General features: G+C 51.2%; 1 protein-coding gene and 1 long non-coding RNA gene across 4 annotated transcripts; one reads left to right on the forward strand and one right to left on the reverse strand.

Annotated features, from left to right (window-relative positions):
- Positions 1–605: 605 nt before the first annotated feature.
- Positions 606–5,593, reverse strand: LOC123776205 (uncharacterized). 2 transcript variants are annotated; one of them, XR_015722639.1, is made up of 4 exons: positions 5,335–5,593; positions 2,837–2,951; positions 1,733–2,106; positions 606–880 (listed from the first exon to the last, which is right to left on the reverse strand). It is a non-coding gene; the product is annotated as an uncharacterized LOC123776205 (long non-coding RNA). The 2 variants fall into 2 exon arrangements; XR_006775301.2 differs by lacking the exon at positions 5,335–5,593 and adding an exon at positions 4,585–4,980.
- A 3,454-nt stretch (positions 5,594–9,047) lies between these two features.
- Positions 9,048–19,387, forward strand: ARMC12 (armadillo repeat containing 12). Of its 2 annotated transcripts, none has more exons than XM_045772035.2 (6): positions 9,048–9,437; positions 10,052–10,197; positions 10,413–10,547; positions 16,706–16,879; positions 17,154–17,225; positions 19,028–19,387. In XM_045772035.2, the coding sequence occupies exons 1-6, from the start codon at positions 9,194–9,196 to the stop codon at positions 19,358–19,360; spliced, it is 1,104 nt and encodes a 367-aa protein (XP_045627991.1). In that variant the 5' UTR covers positions 9,048–9,193; the 3' UTR covers positions 19,361–19,387. The 2 variants fall into 2 exon arrangements, with proteins under 2 accessions (XP_045627991.1, XP_087714290.1); XM_087858164.1 differs by having other exon boundaries at positions 9,066–9,356.
- Positions 19,388–19,972: the final 585 nt, after the last annotated feature.

Raw genomic sequence — 19,972 nt, forward strand, 5'->3', positions numbered from 1 at the left:
CTCTGGGCAGGTCTGGCTTGGGCACCAGGCCCTCCGCTCCTTCCAAACCTACCCTCCTCCCCCATCTGAATATTAGAGATAATGCATGGAAAGTGGCTAGCACAGAGGCTGGCTCGTGGTGATGTCAACCAGGATGAGTCACCTCCACGCCTCGTCTCTCCTCCTCCACACACACAGCTCAAGGCCTAGAACCTCCTGGGATCTTTCTCCCATATCACCACCTCCTTCCTGAGTCCCTATAGCTCTTAACGTTTGGTACTCACCACCTGCTGTCTTGGGTTATTATTTAACCTCACGGGCTGTGTGTTTGTCTCTTCAGCTGGTCTGCAATCTGCCCAAGGGCAGGAAATCATTTCAATACACCCAACATTTACTGGACATCAACTCCAGTGCCAAGCTTGGCCTGTGGGGGATGAGCTCAAGTGATGGGGGGAGGCCTCCAAGAGGCCGACTTTGTTTCTGCCTCAAGGACTTTTTAATCTGGTTAGGAGAACAGGATTAGTAAACACATCACTAGAATATGAGACAGGCCACACGCTGGGCCGTGAGAAAGGTACAGACTGAATGTGCTGGGCATTCGAGGGAGAGGAATCAGATTTGGCTGGCACTGTTTCAAGCAGGCTTTATGAGTTGGAGCTTGAGAGATGGGTGGACTGGGAGGATGGGCACTGGGGGCAGGAGAAACGGCACAGCACACTGTGGAGGCTGGAAGGTGGGAGATGAAAGGGCTCGTAGGAGCTGGGTCTTCAACTTTCTAATGACGTCCTCAGCAGGACCCAAAAGAGCCTTCCATATGGTAGGTGCCCAGGAGAGCAGTCCTTTGTCCCCTCCTCGGTTTGGAGACGTGGAACCTTCAGGAACTGCACTCAGTGACGTCTTTCTGTAGACGGATGGGTAAAGAGAAAACGTGGCTCTGAATAAATCCGGGTTTGGGGCTGGAACAAAGGGAGGGGTCAGGTCCCAGTTTGGGGTCGTCTCCTCCACCCCGCCTTCCACTCCCGGGCTCTTCGAACTCCTGGCGCCCCGCCAGGGGTTTCCCAAGCTATCTCAGAGGGCTGGGCTTGGTTCGCCAACCCCTGGGAATCCCTGCAGTCTGCAGACTGGTGTGATGAGCGGTCGGGGAAGGGGGTCCGAGGCACCAGCAGGCTCCTCCGGGGGATCGCTCGCATCGGCCCCCTCCAGCGGGCTTCCGTTGTCACGTGACTGCATCCCAGGTCTTCCAAGTGTGGGCCTGGCACGTTCGCAGCTATCCTCCAGACTGGACCGAGCGCTAGTGGGGCTCGGGCGGCAGCCTGGGCGGCTCCTTCTCCCATGGGAAGCTACCAACACCTGCCCCCCTTCCCCAGCTGTGCCACTCGGGCCCCGCACACGCCTGGGCTTCCACAGTGGGGTGCAGGTGGGGGATGGAGAGGTCTGAGTGCTGTAAGGCCGGAGCCCGGGCTGGGCGGCGGGGCCCCCCGCCCCACCCCGGCCGGGCGCCCGTCTCCGGGGCTCCGCACCGGCTCCCGGCCGCCCCTGGCCCGGCCCCAGCGCGCACTCGCAGGGCTGCGGCGACAGGGAGGCTGCGCGCCGAGCGCAAGCCGCGAGCACAAACAGGGCGAGGAGGCTGGTGTGAGCGCCTGGGCCCGGTGCCAGCGCGCCGGGGCTGGAACACAATGTCCCGAGCGGGCGGGCGAGCGGGGAGCGAGAACAGCCTGACTCAGCAGCTGGGTAAGTGGGTGTGCTCGCTCACCAGATCAACCGCTCTTGCAGCCTGCGGTCAGCGACGACTCGACTCTCGGAGGCTCCCTCGAGCGGGGGGGGGGGGGGGGGAGGCGGGCGCACGGCCGGCTCCTGGGCTCCCGCCCCTGCCTGCCGCGCGGGACCTCCACGTGGCCCGTTTGCGCATCCCTCTGCCTTCTCGCCCCTGCGTTTCCAGAGTCTCACGGCCCCCAGCCCAGCGGAGCAGGCTCGGTCCACCCGGGAGGGGCGCTCTCCTGCCATCTGGCAGGTGTGGCCTGGCCTGCAGCTTCCTGTTTCCCCCAAAGCCCACCACTCTGGGAGGCCTTTGGAGGTCTTGGTGTGGAGGATGCAACTCATCGCTGCAGATGGGGGTAGAAATTTGTTCTAGGGTGGTGGGGAGCACAGGAAGAGGATGCTGAGAGAAATGGGATATAGGGCAAGATCTCCCCCACCTCTGTCCTTGGCTGACCCAGAGTTTAGAGTCTCTTCCTGTTCCCACCCCTCAAAACCACTAGGCCCCTGAAGATTTCCTCAGAAGGAGGGAGAAGCAGGTGGGGAGGTGCTTTGAAGCCTGAGACCCTGCTTCTCTGCCTTACCCACCCTCCCACCCAAAGCCACAACAAAGACCCATGAATCCTGCCACCCAGCCACAAAACTTCTCCTTCCTCCTCTGTGCCGGCTGTCCTGGTACGGCCACTGTGAGGATGACAGCCCAGGGCAGGGAGCTCAGATGGCAGCCCAGAGCAGGACTCTTCCTGGAGGCGGAGACCTGTCCCACACCCTAGCCTCCTGGGGTGTCTGCTAGGTGCCCCAGGGGACACGCTGTGCCTGGAGTGTGCCAGGGCTGGCAGGGAGGGGCTCTGTCCTCTGCTGAGTTCCAGGAAAGGCCCTGGCAGCCAGCACAGGCCTGGGCTCCAGGGCCTTAGAGGGTGGGGTTGGGGGTGGGACCCGGGGCAGCTGAAGTGCCTCACCTGGGCCTCAGGCCCCTGGGCCATCTGATGGCATCTCTGGCATCCTCTGAGGAGATGGATGCCAATGCAGGCCTGGGCCATGGACCCCCTTCCCACACAGATAGTCATTTTCCCATATGTGTGCTCACCCAGCCAGCGCTCACCGAATCTCCCAGCCAGGAGGTAGCTCAACTGTCATCAACTCCAACCTTCTACCCGATGTATGAAATCTGTCCATGATATCCCAGGTCAGTCATTGCTCTGAAGCTGTTTGCATACCTACGGTGACAAGGACACTCTCACAAGGCAGCCCACTGCCCTTCTGGACTTCCCTATCTCCAAGTTCAGTCACCTAGGGGACACTTGCCCTCACATGACCTGGAAGTGACTGACCTCGTCCTCATGTCGCTCACATCAGCTCTTCTGCATTGCCCCCTGTGACTCTCCCATTCCCCAAACTCGCCAGGAAGGTGGGTTAATTTCTAACTATTCTCTCTTCTTCACCATCGTATACCTGATCTACTACCAAATTCCTCCCTTTGTTACTTTTATTACAAGACGTATTGTGTTTTTTTTTTTAAGATTTTATTTATTTATTTGACAGAGAGACAGCCAGCGAGAGAGGGAACACAAGCAGGGGGAGTGGGAGAGGAAGAAGCAGGCTCCCAGCAGAGGAGCCTGATGTGGGGCTCGATCCCAGAACGCCGGGATCACGCCCTGAGCCAAAGGCAGACGCTTAACCGCTGTGCCACCCAGGCGCCCCTGTTTCTTATTTTTCTTATTTGCCTTTTCCTCTCTATCCCCATAGGTTCCACCTTTGGCTCAAATTCCCATAGCCTCTGCCACACCTTTCTGACCTACGTTTTTCCTTTCCCCTACCTAGCCTACTGGAATAATGTTTCGCGAACACTGTTTATTGTGTATGCTTTCAGCTTCAGACTCCTCAACCAAGCACACTGGGTACACCAGCTGCTCAGCTGTGTGTTTCAGATGAAGGGCCCCGCACTCATTCCTGGTGTGCCCAGATCACAGATCCTTGGTATACCCTGGGCCTGGTACAGAGCAGAAGGGAGCAGATGTTAGTGGAGTGACCAAGCCACTTGGTTGTACTCCTTTCTCATCTTTCTCTCCTGACTCAGCCTCCCCATTCCCATCGAGCCTGTTGGTTCCTAATACTTGCTCAGGCCCTTTGGTTTTGAAAAGTCACAATTTTTTATCCACCAAATCTTCAGAGACGGTGGGGAAGGGAGAAGCTGACATCCAAGTTAACGTCAAGGAGTCTGTGGCAAATGCGAACTGCAGAGACCTTCAGTGTAGAGTGGAATGAATGCAGCTGCCTGCTGGGAGCCTGTGCTTCCGTAAGAAACAGAAAACCACGGAGGAGGGTGGAAAGCTGAAAGGTGAGTGGGCACAGCCAGTGACTTTGGGTTTAGAGGGATCTTTTCACAACTGGAGATTCCAGCCTGCCTAGCTCTGGGTGCCTGGTCTGATGCCCTTAGATTGTTAATCTTTCTTGACACACACACACAGTGATCCTGGCCCCAGCACTTCAAAATCTATCTCCTGCAGGGAGGCTCTGATAATCTCCACCCAACTTTGATCATTTTCTCAGCTTCCCTCTGAGCCTTATGAGCCGCCTTCAATCTCCTCTTTATTTTATTGCTTAGTTATGTCTTGTAATATTTGCAACCCCATAGATTATGAGCTCCTTCGTGGCAGTGATAGTATCTCTTATTTACTTATTTAATATAATCTATTTATTTTGAGAAGGAAGCATGAGGTAGGATACTCCAACTTTGGAGGCCACATAAACCTGGATCTGGATTCAATACTTGGCTGTTTGGCCTTGGGCAAGTCTCCCAACCTCTCTGAGCCAGTTTCTTCATCTATAAAAGTCGCTAGTGATACTTACCTTGCAGAACCAAGGGCAAAGATTACACAGAGAATACAAAGGGCCAAGAAAGTGCCTGTTGCATAGTGATCTCACAAGGGCTTGTCTTCCTTCCCAGTATGGTTGGAGCCTTTCCTGTACTGGGGGACAAAGTTTCCCCCATACCGGAACACTTTCAAGCGCGAAAAAGGACACTATTAATCATTACACCGGTTCCACAGACGCGACCCGGGGCGCAAGGCCCTCCTACCCTAACTCACAATGACGGATGAGGGGGCAGGGTTCGGATCCCGAGCAGCCATAGCCCAGCGCCTAAGCGGGGCGCCAAGCAGAGCTCAAGCTCAATGAGCGTTTGTTGAATGAGCAGAACCGGCCCTCCCCTCAGTTTCTTGCAGCGGCAGCGAGAGGAGAAGCAGATTGAAAAGCCCGCCCCCGCCGCCTCCCCACCCCCACCCGGGTCCCAAAGCCTCCGGTAGCCTCTTTTCTCTAAAGCCTCCTTTCTCCAGCCCGCTTTCCCGCCCTCGGTTGCCTTGGAAACAGTGACGTGTACGTGAGGGGCGTGACCTCTCTCCATCCTCTCCCGAAGTCCCTGGCCCCTTCCTACCCTGACCAGGGGAGAGGATGACATTGGGGTCCTCGACCCTCCCGCCCGCCTCCGGTCCTGGAGCTGACCCCGCCCACCTGGCCGCCGCCCTCCCTCCGCCCCGCCCCCCCCCCCCCCACCGCGGGCGCGTGGCTAGCTCGAGGGCTGCCAGCCCACCCCCAGCCCACCCGGCGCCGGTGAACTGGCGGGGGTCCGGAGAATGCCGGCTTCAGCCTCTGGGATCCCTTTCCACCCCTTCACCCCCGCCGGGCCAATGGATCCTGAGAACGCCGGCCGGCGCTGAGCCCGGGCCCGCCCCTTCCCGGGCAGCCCTAGGGCATGCTCCGCGTCCTGGGGGGTAGGCGGGAAGGGTGGGAGCCCAGGGGGCGCCGGGGCGCCGCAAAGCGCGGGAGAGGAGGGGTTAAACAAGGTGCCGGCGCCGGGCGCGGCGGGAGTGGGGGATGGGAGCGAAGGGAAAGTGAGAGCGGGGGCGGGCTGGCGGGGGGGGGGGGGACGGGAGCGAAAGAACATCCTGTGCCCGCCGCCGGATGCGCGCCTGGGGAGGAGGTAGTACGGGGAGGGGGGGCTGGAGGGAGGGAGGCCCGGGGCGGGGAAAGGAGCGGCCTCCGCCCCCCCCCAACGGGCCCTCCTCCTCTGGGGGCGCCGCTCCCAGTGCTTTCGCCGCGTTTCTCCCCGTCCCCACGCGAGCGCTGGAGTAACGAGCTACCGAGAGGCCCCCGAATCTGGTTCCCGGGCGGGGGTAAGCGCCAGCTGGGGAAGGGACGGTCTCGGAGAGTGTGGGGTCCACGTCAGGGCACGGGCGGCACCCCCAGCCTTTCGCCTCTCTAAATTTCTGGCTTTCTACCGGGGGGGAGCTCGCACGTATGGATTGACCCTGTTCGCGGAGAGTCACAACAGACGTTCTCTCATTCAGTCTGACAGCACTTCCTGTAGGTGTCTATAGACCCATATTCCGAAGGAGGAAATTGAGGCTCAGATTATGGAATTTGCCCAAACCCAAGCCCATCGGGGACTCCAGTCAGCTTTTCATTATAGAATATGCTAATTTCCCCTTGGCTTTTCCTGTGCATACAAGCAACGGTCCCCTCCAGAGTCACCCACCATAAGGGCCTAGCACTGTGTCTTGCAAGGTAGGCCCCCAATAGCATATTAGGCTTTTCTAATTAACTAGGCTGAAACACTCATTACCAGAGCCTGGTAGTTTGGGGTTTCATAGGTGGGGAATGGGCTGAGGGGACTAGCCTTCCTGGTTTAAGTATTTGGGGGAGGGCCTCTAAGAAGCCTCCAGAATTGTTCAAGGCAACTAAATGGGTTAGGGTCGTTGAGATTGATTAGCCTCAAGAAGAGCAGAGTGGGAGGGGTAGACGGGATGAATAATGTGTCTTTTGGGGTGTCATTGAGGCCCACCATCTGTGTACTCACTGCTTTCCCACACCCAACTTTTTTGTCCAGGTGAAACCTGCTTGTAATAGTAATTATTACAGTTGACATTTGATGGGCTCTGGGTACTGGGTACCGTTTCAAGTACTTAATCATCACAAACAACCCATGAGGCAGACATTATTATTCCCATTTTACAGGTGTGGAAAGTCAGGTACAAAGAGAGGACAAAGCTAAGTGGCTGAACTGGTTTTGAACCCTGGCCAGAGCCCACTCTCTCCTTCACTGAACTAAACTGCACCTACCATGATGGGTTCTTTGAAAGTAGAAAGCCAGTACAGGTGACAGAAAAGTGTGTACTTGGGAACCCAGGTCTTTTTGCCTTGGTGAGGACAGGTAAGAAACTTGGCGGCTGACTGTGTGTATATGGAATCTCAGACTTCTCTCTAGTCAGTGATTCCAGATCTTTGGATTTGACAGAAGAAACAAAGCAAGAAAACGAAAGCCACGTTCCTACAAAGTTGCAGCTTTAATTTATGCACCCTAAGAACATTCAGAACACAATCACTATCCATTAGCACCATCGTTTCATAAAAGCAAGTACATTTTAATTCTCAAAATAAGACAGACCTCATCTAAATCAAAAGCAGTCACTCCCAAGAAGGGACAGTCATTGGCTTTACACCAACAAATGGACTTCCCTCTGTGTTTTTTTTTTCATTGTGCTGTGGACTAATGAAATGTCCCTCTGGGGATGGCCTCTGCCTCTTCATCCCTCTGTGTCATTTGAGAGCAGAACCAAAAGAAGTAGGATTTAGGTGTAGCGGGAGGGTTAAAGCCAAGAAGGAACTGTTCCTTTGGAAGTCTTAAAAGAATAGGTGAGCACTGCATTTGCTTAGGAAATGAGGGTTGCAGAATCAAGTCCACGGACTGGAGAGGCCGGCAGTTCTGGGTCCTACCTCAGAGAAGGGCAGGAACCTTGTTCTGAAAGATCTTACCTCAGATCCACTAGAGTAGCCTTGGAACCTAAAGCAGTCCCATCAGGCAGCCATTTCCTGCCTGCAGTTCACGGGGCATGACAGGTGGTTCCATGGCAGCAAGAGACTTCCTGAGGCCTCTCATCACAGAATCCATGTAGTCCCCCACCTTGGGGCGGGGTAGCGTGCTACGAATGACCTTGAGAGGGCCGAGGACAGTAGAGAGGAAAGGAAAAGAACAGCCGCCTGGGAGTGTTGCCTACAGCCTGGGGTGTGATAGGTGAAGGCTCTGAGCAGTCAGGCCTGGCTGGCTGTAGCAGCCTCGAGGATGCTATTTCCCTATTTCCCCGCCTCCTTCAAGCCCAGGTGTAGCCCAGGACCTAGAACTTTCCAACGGGGGCTCAAAGCCAAGCAGGTGAAGCCCTATTCTGATACAATGATACTTCGTGCTGGCTCTGGGCCTGAGCCTGTCTCAGGACCTCTCACCTCTCTGTTCTGTACAAGGAGGCAAGGCCACAGGGTATGGGGACAAGCGGGAAAGGGGAGAAAGAGAGAAGGGTCTGCTCTCACCCACCCCAACCTATTAGAGGAGACCAAGTCCTCCAAAGCTGGACTCTCATGTTTCTGGGATGGTGGCATTTTCTGACTCCACAGGACGCCTCAAGCCTCATCTCATCCTGTAGGGGTGGGTAGGGCGGGGTGCCGGGCACTGGACTGTGGTACTCCCAGATTTAGGCCGCCATCATGTAAAGGCATTCACCTACCCAAATTGTAATCCTGGAGTTACAGAATGGTAACGGTGGATCCGCCCAGGTGGCAGACAGTCACAGACTGTGACCCAGGCAGGGGCAGTCCCTTCCTTCTCCAGAGTCACACTGGTTAAATGGGCCTGGAGCCCCTGTACCCAGATTCTCTGTCATGGTTCTGCCCTCAAGTCCTCAAAGGATGACAGAAGTCATGATTTGAGCACCTACTACGTGCAAGACTCTACTGGATGTTGGAGATGCAGAGAGAGCTCCCCTTAAGAGCTTCTGGCCCGATAGGTTGTTTACTACCCACTACAGGGGAACTACAGTTGCTGGAAGATGATGGTTTTGCCTGAGGACTGCAAAACTTTATAAAAGTGCTCCCCTTGGTGGAAGGGGGGCCCTGCCTGCAGAAACACCCCGAGGCCCAGCAGTGAATCTATGGCGAAGAAATCAAAGATGGGAGGCCAAGGAGTGAGAGAATGGTGTTGCCAAGGGGCACATCCCAAACACCCCTCCCAGAAACTTCTGAAGGAACCAACCCAGAAATTGGGCCTCTGCTGCCCTCTAATGGAGGAAAGCAGCCTCTAGGGCTGCCTGCTGAGGCCCAACGAACCTGGCTCCCCTAAAGAAAAGAGGATGTGAAGGACCTTCCTGCCCTCCCCCGCAAGACTTTTCATTCTCCTAGAGTCTTAAGCTTCTTTTCTGACAGCCTCTGGAGCCAAACCTTCTCCTGTTCCAAGCGCTCCTGGCTGCCCCGTTTCCTGATCACCGCCCTCCATCCCGTCTCCCCAGTTTCCTTTGTTGCCCAGGTTCTGATTCCGTATCCTGGTTCCTGGCCCTGCCAGAGTTCTGGTTCCAGAAGGCCCTTGCCAGGTGCCTTGGGCCTAGCTCCCACCCGGGCGCAAGGCCACACCGACGACATGGGTATGAGCATCCCCCAGTACCTGGGGCAAATGGACATCCGCAAAGGTGTAGTGGGCTTGGCCACAGGTGCTGGGTTCATCTACCTGCTGTACAAGGCCATCAGGGCTGGCATCAAATGCCAGCCGCCCCTCTGCACGGCCTCACCCATCTGCATCGCCCGTGAGTGTACGGGCCCTGGGGAGAGGGCTCTGCCCCAGGAGGCACCTGCTCCCGAGGCCTCCAGTGTGGGAGGGCCCAAAGGTGACTCCTTCAAGTTCCTCTGTCCTTCCTTTCTCTTCTCCATCTGCCTCAAGCCCACTGTAGAGATGCTAGCTTAGAGTCCCCAGGGAGTAGATGGCCCTCAGGGGGATCCTCAGGACTCATCCAGCAGCTCTCCAGACTCTGCCTTCACTCTAGCTCCCAGGATACCCCTGCTTGGAGCCTTGGCATTAGCAGTTCTCCCTAAGGGAAAACTGGGCCACCTGCGCGCCAGAGCCTCCGCTAGTCCACATGGCAACTTTGTGCAAAGTAGAAAAGGCACCCTTCTGCAAGACTTTTCGTTGCCATCTGTTGGGATAGCACTGCCATGTACTGATAATGACGAAATAGCACACACGAGTGCTGTGGGCCAGAAAATTGTCACAGTAAATATACGAACCTAGGACACTTAGGACCTGAATGCTACGCCATTAGCCGTAGCGCCCCTCCTGCTGTGCACACGGCTCAGCTGCACCTGGTGGTCCCGCGGGAGCAAGCAGGTCTCTGCAGAAAAGGCAAGACAGCCTTGTCCCCAGGTCCCTCTCCCCCACTTCCCAACCCCGTTCTTTGATGACGTCGGAGTCCACAGCCTGAACTGGGCTGGGGTGGCTGTCTAGGCCTGGCAGTGGAGCGCGAGCGGCACGGGCGGGACTCAGGTGAGCTCCGGAGGCTCCTCAACTCTCTCGAGTCCAAGCAGGATGAGTACGCCAAGAGCATGATCCTGCACAGCATCACGCGCTGTGTGTACTTGCTGGAGGCCGAGGTGAGCGCAGGACAGCGGAGGCCCCTCCCAGCCAGCCCGGCCCCTGGGGGCCACAGCGATCCCTACCCGCCTTGGCTGGCCAGACTCTGTCCTGGGACCTGTCTCTCTGGCGGAGGGCGGGAGGGCTTGTGCTGAGGGGTCTTGGTGACACGGGGGGCGGTGGGCCCAGGACACCCGCTTCTCCTGCCTCTTCTGTCTCTCCTGGCCCACCCCAGGCCTCCTCTTGTACTGCTGATGACATCAACTTGGTGGGCTCCATGCTGGATGACAAGGACAACAGTGTCAAAATCCAAGCTCTGAACACACTTAAAGCTTTCTCGGGCATCAGAAAATTCAGGCTTAAAATCCAGGTGAGCCCAGAGGCAAGTGGTGGGGTAGAGCACACAGGATGTCCATAGCCCATGGATTCTTTAATGGGCATAGGATAAATGGTCATGTTCCAGAAGCTGTGTGGGTCTGAGTCTGTAATCCAGAAATATACTTTTCCTTGTAATTAAGTGAGACCCTCCTCAAGGGTCATAAATCTTTGAATCTCAGGCCAAAACTGAACTGGGGTATCTCTGAGGCCCCAACAGCAGAAGCACCGAATTCTTTCTGATACCAACTAATTCTACGACACCAATGGGTAAAGTATGGGGGGAAAGGGTGCAGAGCTTCTGGGCCTTCTCTAGGCAAGCCGCCCGGTTAGCACCTTGATGTGTTCACCAACCCGGATTTCTCTGAGCCCTGGTGTTTAGGGGCATTTATGGAGGTTTCGTTATGTAGGCATGATTGATTAATCATTGGCCATTGGTGAGTGAACTCAATCCCTAACCCCTCTCTTCCTTCTTCAACCCCCTAATCATGGCTTGGCCCTTCTGGCCACTAGCGCCCCCATATGGAAGCTTGTCTACCATCCACCAAGAGTCCCCTAATCAGCATAAGCTCTGGGGTAAGGGAGAGGAGCTTATTATGAATAACAAAAGGCCCTTCTATCAGGCAATTGCAATTTTTTGTAAGATTTTATTTATTTTCAAGAATAGAAGGGAGGGGCAGTGGGAAGGAGAGGCAGAGAATCTCAAGCAGACTCTGTCCTGTGCTCAGGATTCTGAGATTGCGACCTGAGCTGAAGCCAAGAATCGGATGCCCAACCAACTGTGCCACCCCGGCGCCCTACAAGTGCAAGGATTTTAGTAGCTCTGTGCCTAGAACCAGGGACAAGGATCAGATACGCCCCGCCGCCCATGCTGTGTTGGTCTGATACTGGTGGCTGGGCCACTGATGCCTTCACTACCACCATGTAGAGAAACTATAAGCCGCGAAATGTTCCCAGGCTTACCTGTTTCCACACGCATCCTTTCCTGCTGATGCTGTGAAAAAATGGCTTTCTTCCCATCTAGGGTCAACGTTAGTCTCTGTCCTGGATCCCATCCCCTTCTTTAATGGCCTCTCTCCTTAATTAGCCTCTTCGTCTGATATGGCCTCCCCCCCCACTCCTTCCCATCATATTCAACGTGCTCTAATCCTTCCAATCTTAAAAAACAACCCCCCCCAAAAAAGAACCCCTATCCTTCCTTGACTTCCAAATTTCTCTCTAGCAAATGGCCTCCCCTGAATTTAACATGAGTAACATATTGAAAACTTACAAGCATTTTATACGTGTACAATAGAAAGAACTATAAAACAAAACGCACGGCTGAGAAATAGAACGTGACCAACAGGTTAGATGTTCTGGATGCCCCTCCCCAATCCCAGACTCTCCCCCAAACAGAGGCAAGTATCCCTGCATTTTGTGCATCATTTCCTGGATATTCGCCTTAGTTCTGTCATATATTCAGGTATCATATTCTAGCAAGGCAAGCCAGATAATAAATGAGTAGGCCAAATGTAGTTTGGGATGTTTTTAAGCTCCATATACCTGGAAGGATGCAGTTTGTATTCTGTGGTTTGCCTTCCCCCCCTCCCCACCATCGAAAGATTCACCTTTATTGGTGTGGAGAGCTGTTTCCTTGTCACTGCTGCATAGTATCCCAGTTCATGAATATCCTGCAGTTTTATCCATCCATTTGCCCATAGGTAGGCACTGAAATTGTTTCCACATTGTGCCATGAGTGTTCTTGTGCACCTCTCCCTTGAGGATATAGGAGACTTCCTCTAGGATCCTTATGCAGGAGGGGCATGGCTGGGTGAAAAGGTATGCCCAATTTTTCAAGAAGGGTTGTATCAATTTATACCCTCTACCAGCTAGCTCTGCGTGAGTGTTCCCATTGCATTATATTTCCTCCCCAAAAGTTAGTATTTTCACACTTTTCAATTTTTTGCATCAAACTTTTTTGGGGAGGGGCACCTGGCTGGCTCAGTCCGAGTATGCAACTCTGGATCTCACGGTCATGAGTTCAAGCCCCATGTTAAGCGTGAAGCTTATTTAAAAATCAAAAGAAAGAGAGAGAGAAAGAGAAAAAAAGAAAGAAAAGAAAAAAGAAAAGAAAGAAAGAAAAAGAAAGAAAGAAAGAAAGAAAGAAAGAAAGAAAGAAAGAAAGAAAGAAAGAAAGAAAGAAAAGAAAGAAAAAGAAAGGAAGGAAGAAAAAGAAAAAACAATTTTGGGGGGAATAAAAAGGTCTCTAGGTCTCCACTTGCTGGTCATCTCTACTGTATCCCTTAGCCCTCTAAGTTTCCCTCAGTCTGTAATTCTCAAGCATATCAGAATTGCCTGCAGAGCTGGTTAAAAATGAAGATTTCAGGGCCCCACACCTAGAGAGTCTAGTTCAGCAGGGGAGCTAGGTTTTTCACAAGACTCTCAGGAGATTCTGATGCCGCGGGCCTGGGTAACAGTTCTGCCAGGTTATCCTGAGAACCCAATCCCTGTTCTCTCTCTGGGTAAAAGCAGCCACTCCTGGCCTCAGTTTTCATCTAGATGTGCTTTCCTGCATCGCTGTCCATAGCCTGGGAACCCCCCCGCCCCAGACCCCAGACCCAGGGCCAGCGGCTCCACTTAGACCTCCTAGGGGCCGTCTAACCCAGCATGTCCAAAATGGACCTTGCCCCCATTCCCTAAGTCAGACCACTCTGTCCAGAGGGATCTGATCCATCAACCCCTTGCTTGGTATTCCTCGGGGCTCTCAGCATAAAGAGGAGAGTCCTCCACCTCCTTGCCCCAGGCCTAGCCATTCGCATTGTATGTTTCATGCTCTCCCACTCCCTGGCCCTTGCACCTGCTGTTCCCTCTGCCTGAAACGCCACTCCAGACTAACTCTTACCTGTCCTTCAGGTCTTAGCGGATAGCAAGGGGTTGGGGCAGGCAGAAACTGGTACTAATGGGAATGCTGTGATCCTCACTCCGGGGTTCTAGCCTTCTTACACGGCTCACAGAAATACAGCTTGTGGGGTTATCCGTCTTTGGTAATCTCTCAGTCCAAGCATCTTTCATCTCAGAAGCCAAGATCCCTTTGTTCATTCAACAGATGTATCTTTCACACTTACTTTGTGTTTAGATACTGGGGATGCAACAGGGAGCGGGAAAGATCCCTTTCCCAAGGGAAACTTACATTCTAACAGGGCAAGGCAGACAATGCACAAATTAGTGAACTATACAGTATGTTTCACGTAACAAGTGCAAGGGAGAAAAACAAAGTCGGGCTGTAAGGAAGCTGGTGTGTGGGTGGTGGTACAGTTTCAAAAGAGAAAATCTTTGGGACTTGGTGCTTGATGAAGAATTCTTAGAAATAACACCAAAAGCATGATCTATAAGAGAAAAAATGGATACATTGCTCATCAAAACTAAAATGCCTCGTGGAGGACCCTCTTAAGAGGATGAAAAGACAAGCTGCAGACAGGGAGGAAATATTTGCAAAGCACATATCTGACAAAGGACTCCTATTTGGATCATATAAAGAAATCTCAAAACTCAATATTTAAAAAAATCCAATTAGAAAATGGGCAAAAGACATGGAGATACTGCACTGAGGAAGATCTACAAGTTGCAAATAAACCCATGAAAAGATGTTTAACATCAGTAGACATTAGGGAAATGCAAATTATCACCACAATGAGATTGCACTAGACTCCTATTAAATGGTCCAAACTCAAAATTTGTGCCAACACCAAATGCCGGTGAAGATAGAAATGGGCTCTCTTGTACGCTGCTGGTGGGAATGTAAAATGGTACAGCACCCACTCCGGGAAATAGTTTGGCAGTTTGTTTAAAAGATGAATTATTGGGTAGCCTGGGTGGCTCAGTCAGTTGAGCATCTGACTCTTTTTTTTTTTTTTACGATTTTATTTATTTATTTGACAGAGATAGAGACAGCCAGCAAGAGAGGGAACACAAGCAGGGGGAGTGGGAGAGGAAGAAGCAGGCTCATAGCGGAGGAGCCTGATGTGGGGCTCGATCCCAGAACGCTGGGATCACGCCCTGAGCCGAAGGCAGACACTTAACCGCTGTGCCACCCAGGCGCCCCGGGCATCTGACTCTTGATCTCAGCTCTGGTCTTGATCTCAGGGTCATAAGTTCAGGCCCCTGTGTTGGGGTCCAACAAATGGAGTCTACTTAAAAACAAAAAAAACGCACGGTACATTTACCATACACTCAGCAGTTGCACTCTGAGGCATTTATCCTAGAGAAATGAAAACATCTCTGAACAAAAGCCGGTTCGCAATTATTTGTAGCCACTTCGCTTGTAATGGTCAAAAACCAGAAACAACCAAAATGTCTCTAGATAGATAAATGGTTAAACTGTGCTAATCCCTACCATGGGACACTCCTCAGAAATAAAGGGGAATGAACTATTGATACAACAACTTGGATCTCAAGGACGTTCTACTGAGTGAAAAACCGATCTCAGAAGGTTACAAAGTAGGACTCTGTAACATTCTCAAAGTGACAAAATTATAGAGGTGGAAAACAGACGAATGGTTACCAATGTTTAGGGCTGGTTTTGGTGGGGAGGGGGAAATGTAACTATATTGGAGTCCCGTGAGGGAGATCTCCGTCTTGATGGGACAACTGATGGAAGCATCTGTTGATAGTGGTGGTCACAGGAATCTACATACATGACAAAATGGCAAAGACTGTACACACGCCTTGTACCAATACGAATTTCCTAGCGTTGATATTTTATGTACCTGCATAAGGTGTAACCATTGAGGGAATCTGGGTGAAGAGCCCACAGGATGTCCCTGGGCTATTTTTGCAACTTCCTGAGAATTTATAATTATTTGAAAATAAAAAGTTCCAAAATAAAAAGTGTGTTGCCTGTGCCAGTGCTGTGGAGAAGAATGAAATAAAGATGGAGGGTAAGGCAGGCTGGGTGGGGAGTGGTTGCCGTCTTAAAGAGGTGGTCGGGGAAGACATTACTGGGAAGGTGACATTAAAACAAAGTCTTGAAGGAGGTAAGAGAGTGAGCTCTGATGATTTGGAGGGAGAGCATTCTAAGAGAAAACAGCCTGTGCAAAAACAGGAGAAGTGTGTACTTGGCATGCTCAAAGAATGACTAAGAGACCATTGTGATGGCCACCGTGGGAGCAAAGAAGAGAATAGGAGATGAGGTCAAAGAATTTGTGAGTCGAGAGGGGCAGAGCAGATTGGACCTCGTAAGCCACTGTAAGGACTTTAGCTCTTACCCTGAACGAACTAGGGACTTGAGCAAAAGAGTGACGTGTCTTACATGTCTGCTGTTCTGAAAATAGATGCAGGGGGGAAGATGGAAGCAGGGAAACAGGTGGCTATTGCTGAAGTCCAGGTGAGAACTGACGGTGGCTTGGAACAGGGTGGTAGAAGCAGCTTGACTGTTAATAGATTTTGAAGGTAGAGCTGACAGGATTTTCTGAAGGACTAGAACAGCAGTGTGAGGAAAAACAAAGTCGTTAAAGAGGACCACAGATTTTTGACCTGAGTAGCTGGAAGGGAGGTATGACCAAAAGCAGAGACAGGGAAGGTGGTGGGAGAAACAGATTTGAGGGCTGGGGATGTGTTAACTCGGAGAGGTCTAGTGGGCATTCTGAGAAGGGGCGCCTGGCTGGCTCAGTCAGTGGAACATGCAACTCTCGATCTCGGAGTTGTGTGTTTGAGCCCCACATTGGGTGTAGAGATTACACAAATATAAAATCTTTAAAAAAAAAAAGAAAAAAGCATTCTGGGAAGAAGTGGAATTGGCACTGGAATATATGAGTCTGGAGTTCAGGGAGAGGTCTGGGCTAGAGACAGGAATTTGAAAGGCATCAGCATCAACAGTATTTAACAGAGTCTGGACGCTATCACTAAGGGAGTGAGGAAGATAAGAAGAGGTTGGGCAGAAGAACCAGGAAAGAAGTCTGTGGAAGAGAAGCCAGGTGCAGAAAGGAGGTAGGTGTGGCCAACTAGGTCAAGTAATGTTGAGAGTGTAAGTTAGAGGGAGTTGTCTACTGGGTTTGGGGTCAGTTATCATGGGTAAGGGCAGGGAAGAGTGAACAAAGAGGGCAAAGTCTGGGATAGTGTTGGGGATCACCACATAAAAGCCGACCCTTTTCCCCCCACCCCCTTTCCCCCCGCCAGGAACACACCATCAAGGTACTGGAACTGATCTCCACCGTCTGGGATTCGGAGCTGCACGTTGCAGGCCTCAGACTCCTCAACAGCCTCCCACTGCCCGACTATGTCCATCCACAGCTGCGACGGGTGATGCCTGCCTTGATGGAGATCCTGCAGTCAGACTATATCCTGGCACAGGTGCCTAAGGACCATGGCCCAGGCCCTGTCCCTCCTGACCAGCGCTGGCACAGCACCTAGAGGGAGGAGTAGAGATTTGTGCTTTCCCTGCTCAGGCCCACATTCACCTGCCTTCTCATGCTTTACTCTTTCTTTTATTCATTTTAATGTTTTTTTAATTATATTATGTTAGTCACCATACAGTACATCCCTGGTTTCTGATGTAAAGTTCGATGATTCATTAGTTGCGTATAACACCCAGTGCACCATGCAATGTACTCTTTCTTTTATTCAGGTGCAAGCCATACGATTGTTGAGCTACCTAGCACAGAAGAACGACCTTCTGTATGATATTCTCAACTGCCAGGTGAGAAAGGAACTAAAGAAACGTTAATGGATACCAACTCAGATATTAGGGAAGGAAGAATCATGGATTCCCCAGGCAGACTTAGCCGTAACAAGATTGTTTCTCTTCCTGCCTTTGCACTAGATATATTGAAAACTATGCTCTCTTCCATTCTCCCAATAGAATAAGAATTCATTTTGTTGAGAGGGGGATTCTCCTTTATGGGGCTTTCTGAACTGAGAGTCAGGAAACCAGGTGACAAAACAAAAGTAAGTGTAGGTATTTTCATATTAGAGAAAAATTACTTATAACAAAACCCATTATTAGGAATAGACAGGGTCACTACATAATAATGGTTCAGACGGGGGGCGCCTGGGTGGCGCAGTCGTTAAGCGTCTGCCTTTGGCTCAGGGCGTGATCCTGGTGTTATGGGATCGAGCCCCACATCAGGCTCCTCCACTATGAGCCTGCTTCTTCCTCTCCCACTCCCCCTGCTTGTGTTCCCTCTCTCGCTGGCTGTCTCTACCTCTGTCAAATAAATAAATAAAATCTTAAAAAAAAATAATGGTTCAGACAGATAAAGGAACTCTAAACGTATATGAACCTAATAACATAACCTCAAAATTTGTATGGCAAAATTTGATAGCTTTACAAGAAATTTTTTCTTTTTTTTTTTTTCAATTTTAGCGAGGTATAACGGAGAGACAAATTTGTAAGATATTTAAAGTGTACACAGTGGTGCTTATACACACACACACACATATATGTATGTGGTGAAAGTATTCTGACCATCTGGTTGATTGATACATCCATCACTTCCACATATTTATCTTTTTGTGTGTGAGAACATTTAAGTTCTACTCTCTTAACAAATTTCAGTGATCTAATTGAGTGTTATTAACTATAGTCACTATGTTTTCTGTTAGATCTGCAGACTTTATTCATCTTTTTTTTTTAAGAGAGAGAGAGCAAGCAGCAGGGGGACGGGTAGAGCGAGAGAGAGAATCTCAAGCAGGCTCCACAGCCAGCGTGGCTCCCAACACAGGACTCCATCTCAGGACGCTGAGATCATGACCTCAACCAAAATCAAGAGTCGGATGCTCAACCGATGGAGCCACCCGGGCGCCCCCAGACCTTATTCATCTTATGGCTGAAAGTTTATACCCTTGTACCAATGTCTCCCTATTTCTTCTACACCACCAGCCCCAGCAACCACTTTTCTACTCTGTTTTTGAGTATGACCTTTTTTTATTTTTTTAGGTTCCACCAATAAGTGATACCATGCAGTATTTGTCTTTCTCTTTTTGGCTTATCTCCCTTAGCATAATGTCCTCCATGTTGTCACAAATGGCAGGATTTCCTTCTTTCTTATGGCTGAATAATTATAAGGAAAAATTGACACACCTACCATCACAATGGAAGATTTGGGAGATTTCTTTTTTCAGCAATTAACATAAAAACCTAAAACCAGTAAGGGTATATTTGCTGTGAATAATATAAATGAGCTTGAGCCATTAGCACACTTAGGACACTTTACAGTTAGTTAAGAGTATATTCGTCTCAAGCACACAAAATACTTATAAAAATCAACCACATGCTAAGCTTTAATGTGTGACTCAACAAATGATTGTATCTCTCATGTTTTATGAGCACAGTACAATTATGTTAGAGAACGATAATGAGAGGAAAATTAAAAAATTCCTATACAGTTGAATCTGAAATTTAGGTGTGCTAGGGAGTTGAGGCAATAGGAAGATGGAAGAAGAAGAACTTAAGAACTTGTCTTGGATTTCTTTACCATTGTCTCTCTACTCCCGTCACAGGTGCACTCCAACTTCCTGAACCTGTTTCAGTCCACCCAGCCAGGGAGTCTGCTGTTTGAGGTCCTGGTGTTTGCTGAGCGGCTAAGTGAGGGCCGGAATTCACCCCACTACCGGGCCGTGAAGTGGCATTACAATGAACAGTCTCTGCATGAAGCTCTTTTTGGGGATGAGTCACGACTGGCAGACCGGCTGCTCGCCCTGGTCATCCACCCTGAGGAGGAGGTTCAGATCCAGGCCTGCAAGGTCATAGTCAGCCTGCAGTGCTCCCAGGATGTGGGAGTCCGGCCCTCCTCCTGCCGGCCCAGTCATTCCTACTTTAATAGCGGGGAATAAAATTAAGGAGAGCCAATAAATGACTATGGGAGAAAAGCTTGAAGCAGTTTCTGTCTAGGGCCTTCCAGGGGCTGGGTGTAGACTTCATCCAGCGTTACCCCCACCCAGAGCATGGCAAAGCATGGGCGCATCTCCCCAAAGACATCCCCACTTCCCTGTGTAGGGAACAGATTCCCTTCTCCTCTTGCCGCGTTCCAAATTTGAATGTGGAGCCAATGCTTTAAGGGAGTTTCAGAGAGAAGGCATGTTTGGGGACTGAGGCCAAAGATAATCAACAGGAGACAGTATGGCCTTGGATTCCTCAGGATGGGCTAGGCTGTGCCACCGTAACAAACAACCTCCTAATCTTAGTGGTAAAAAATGACAAGGTTATTTATCATAGCCCCTGGCAGGTCAGCTGGGGGGTGGCAGGTGTCTTTTCCAAGTCATCTTCTCTCAGGGACCAAGGCTGAGAGTGGCTCTGATTGTGTATCTACAACTCCTACGAAGGAAAAGGGAATGCGGCTGTGATCCTGGCTCTTAGAAGTTACACCCGAATTGATGCTCACTACTTCTGCTCACATCTCCCCAGCCAAAGGGGGTAGGAAAGATGAGTCTTACCATGTGTCCAAG

The sequence above is a fragment of the Ursus americanus genome, chromosome 32 (genome assembly GCF_024610735.1).
Source record: "Ursus americanus isolate L20-20 chromosome 32, mUrsAme1.1.p, whole genome shotgun sequence".
Classification (NCBI taxonomy): Eukaryota; Metazoa; Chordata; class Mammalia; order Carnivora; family Ursidae; genus Ursus; species Ursus americanus.